This window comes from Lactuca virosa, chromosome 3 (genome assembly GCF_052849685.1).
Source record: "Lactuca virosa cultivar CGN04683 chromosome 3, Lactuca_virosa_CGN04683_v6, whole genome shotgun sequence".
NCBI lineage: Eukaryota > Viridiplantae > Streptophyta > Magnoliopsida > Asterales > Asteraceae > Lactuca > Lactuca virosa.
In genome coordinates this window covers 211,717,856-211,720,626 of record NC_136428.1, presented here as the reverse complement: position 1 = coordinate 211,720,626, position 2,771 = coordinate 211,717,856, and the positions used below count along the sequence as shown (strand labels likewise).

The following is a 2,771-nucleotide window of genomic DNA, read 5'->3' as shown; positions in this document are numbered from 1 at the left end:
TTTGTGGGGACGCCCGAATAATTTTCAATTCATTATGCCAAACTCATAAGTTCAAATGTTCACTTTGCAAGGGACTCAATCTGTAAGTTTTTTATAGGCCATGACCATTTTTCTAATTTTTTTTATTCATATGGACAATTTTCTGTAAAAAATAAATAAATAAATAAATCAGCATAATGACCTTTTTTATAAATTATAAGGAAAGTTTATAATTTATTTTTCTACAAAAAGATCAAACATGTCAACATACGAAAGTCTTATGGCAAACGTGTTAAAAACAAAAAAAATATACTATTTAAACACAATGATCATCTCTATAATAAAATTGCCTAGAGACATTTTCTATAAATTATTTGACATCTTTTGTAATTTATTTTTTACATGAAGACCAAACTTATACATTATTTGACATCTTTTGTAATTTATTTTTTTACATGAAGACCAAACTTAACATGCTAAAAAAAATTAAAATCTACTATTCATAAAGTAGTTAGTTTTTATTATACATTGCTAAAAATGGAATAATCCAAGATTGGAACATAAATTACACCTTTTTTTCACACGTATTAATAAATACACATGTCTAAATACAAGTAAACAACTGATCATTAATAAATTAAATATAGCAAAGAAGGAATAAATGAATACTTCAAAGAAAGAAAAAGAAAAGCTGTTTCACCAACTATTTGCCCACCATTGGAAAGGAAAGTCCCTCCCACTTCACCCACCACCAACCAAACTCGTCTCTACCCTCTCCACAATCTCGCCCTATAAATACTCCCAATAACTTCTCCTTTCATTTCAGGTTCATCCCTTCATCTTCAAAACAAGCTTCTTTTCTCACAGAGCATCAATCACATGGCGGCCGTAAACAGTGGTGGCAGCGAAGAAATTAGTCAACCGGCAAAACACCAAGAAGTTGGCCACAAGAGTCTCCTACAAAGTGATGCTCTTTACCAATATATTCTTGAAACCTCCGTCTACCCAAGAGAACCTGCACCCATGAAAGAGCTCCGTGAGGTCACTGCAAAACATCCATGGTAAGTTTTTGGAGAGACAGATTTCTTTTCAATACCTAATTTCGGGAGGTAGAGTTTCTTAAGAGTTTTTTTGTAATACGAAACAGGAACCTTATGACCACTTCTGCTGACGAAGGTCAGTTTTTGAACCTTCTTCTGAAGCTCATCAACGCCAAGAACACCATGGAGATTGGTGTGTACACTGGTTATTCTCTTTTGTCAACGGCCCTTGCTCTCCCTGATGATGGAAAGGTAGCAAGATGGTGATTTTTATAAGATGAATAGTACTTTACATTTAATTATGAGATATGCTAATATCTTTTTCATTTTTTTCAGATATTGGCTTTAGATATTAATCGTCAAAATTATGAAATTGGTCTTCCAATAATTGAGAAGGCCGGTGTTGCTCACAAGATTGACTTCAGAGAAGGTCCTGCACTTCCTGTTCTAGACCTAATGATCGAAGATGTAAGTATATAAAAGGAAGATGAGAGTAAAAGAGTTTGATCTTTTTAACTCTTTGAGAGAAAAAGGTGTATGATTTACTTTTTGCTTATGAAAACTTGGTTTTTATATATACAGGAAAAATTCCATGGAAGTTTTGATTTTATATTTGTGGATGCGGATAAAGACAACTATCTAAACTACCACAAGAGATTAATTGACCTTGTCAAGATTGGTGGCGTAATTGGCTATGACAACACCCTTTGGAATGGATCATTGGTGGCACCACCAGATGCACCGCTTAGGAAGTATGTTAGATATTACAGAGACTTTGTGTTGGAACTTAACAAGGCGTTGGCTGTTGACCCAAGAGTTGAGATTTGTCAGCTTCCAGTTGGAGATGGAATTACACTATGTCGTCGTATCAGCTGAAGTTAAAGACAAGGTGGTCATAATTAGGTCACCAATGAAAGCTGGTGTTTGTTCTTGATGTTTATGTTTCAAATTTGGTAAATTATTTCTATGGATTTTATGGGCTTATATATTAACGGTTCATTCCGTAACTTTTTTTTTTCATTGTTAATGGTTTTTTTTTTCAAAAGAAAATCATTACTGCTGTTATATATATATATATATATATATATATATATATATATATATATATATATATATAATTCAATTTTAAAAAGATATAAAATAAAAAACTTTTTCTAAAAATCAATTGTGCATAAAAAAAATCACTAATATTTGCCAAAATTTTGAAAACTTGAAATATGAAAAGTTATTAAAAATTTAATTTGGAGCAAACATTACAATTCGCCGCTAAAGATAGGGTGTGTCACTGCTAAAGGTATTAGCGACGACATATTGCTGAAAAAATGTCGCCGCTAATGCCTCATCGCAAATGCTCTATCCGTCGCCGCTAATAGGTTCATGTCGCCACTAAGGCGTCGCCGTTAAAATAATTTCCTTTTTTTAGTTTATTTAACATTAAAATTATAAAAAGACAATATAACATGTATAAAACATGCTATAATTTACAGAAATATTAACCCAAAATATTAATCCATACACAATCAGTCTAAAATATTCTTCTAAACAAAGTGTAATGTATCCAAAATATTAACTCAAACAAAACATTTCAGAAAATCTTTAAAAAAATAGCTACTCCTCCTCATCACTCTCATCATTTCCTTCGTTATTATTTGATGCCGGCAATAAGCGAAACAACTCTTCTAGTGACCCAGAACAAGCGGAGTCCTTTAGTATCTTTTGCAACATTTCTCACTACAAAGAAAAACAAAATAT

General features: G+C 32.0%; 1 protein-coding gene across 1 annotated transcript; it reads left to right on the top strand.

The window, feature by feature from the left end:
• The first annotated feature begins 784 nt into the window (after positions 1 to 784).
• LOC145166953 (caffeoyl-CoA O-methyltransferase-like) lies at positions 785 to 2,039 on the top strand. Its single transcript, XM_079086007.1, has 4 exons — positions 785 to 1,040; positions 1,127 to 1,271; positions 1,356 to 1,487; positions 1,602 to 2,039. The coding sequence occupies exons 1-4, from the start codon at positions 859 to 861 to the stop codon at positions 1,893 to 1,895; spliced, it is 753 nt and encodes a 250-aa protein (XP_078942133.1). The 5' UTR covers positions 785 to 858; the 3' UTR covers positions 1,896 to 2,039.
• Positions 2,040 to 2,771: the final 732 nt, after the last annotated feature.

Bases quoted from the DNA above. Each gene is read 5' to 3' on its own strand.
- LOC145166953 (XM_079086007.1), top strand. From the start codon at position 859: ATGGCGGCCGTAAACAGTGGTGGCAGCGAAGAAATTAGTCAACCGGCA. The intron at 1,272-1,355 runs GTAGCAAGATGG...CATTTTTTTCAG, and splicing joins CTCTCCCTGATGATGGAAAG to ATATTGGCTTTAGATATTAA. The intron at 1,488-1,601 runs GTAAGTATATAA...TTATATATACAG, and splicing joins TAGACCTAATGATCGAAGAT to GAAAAATTCCATGGAAGTTT.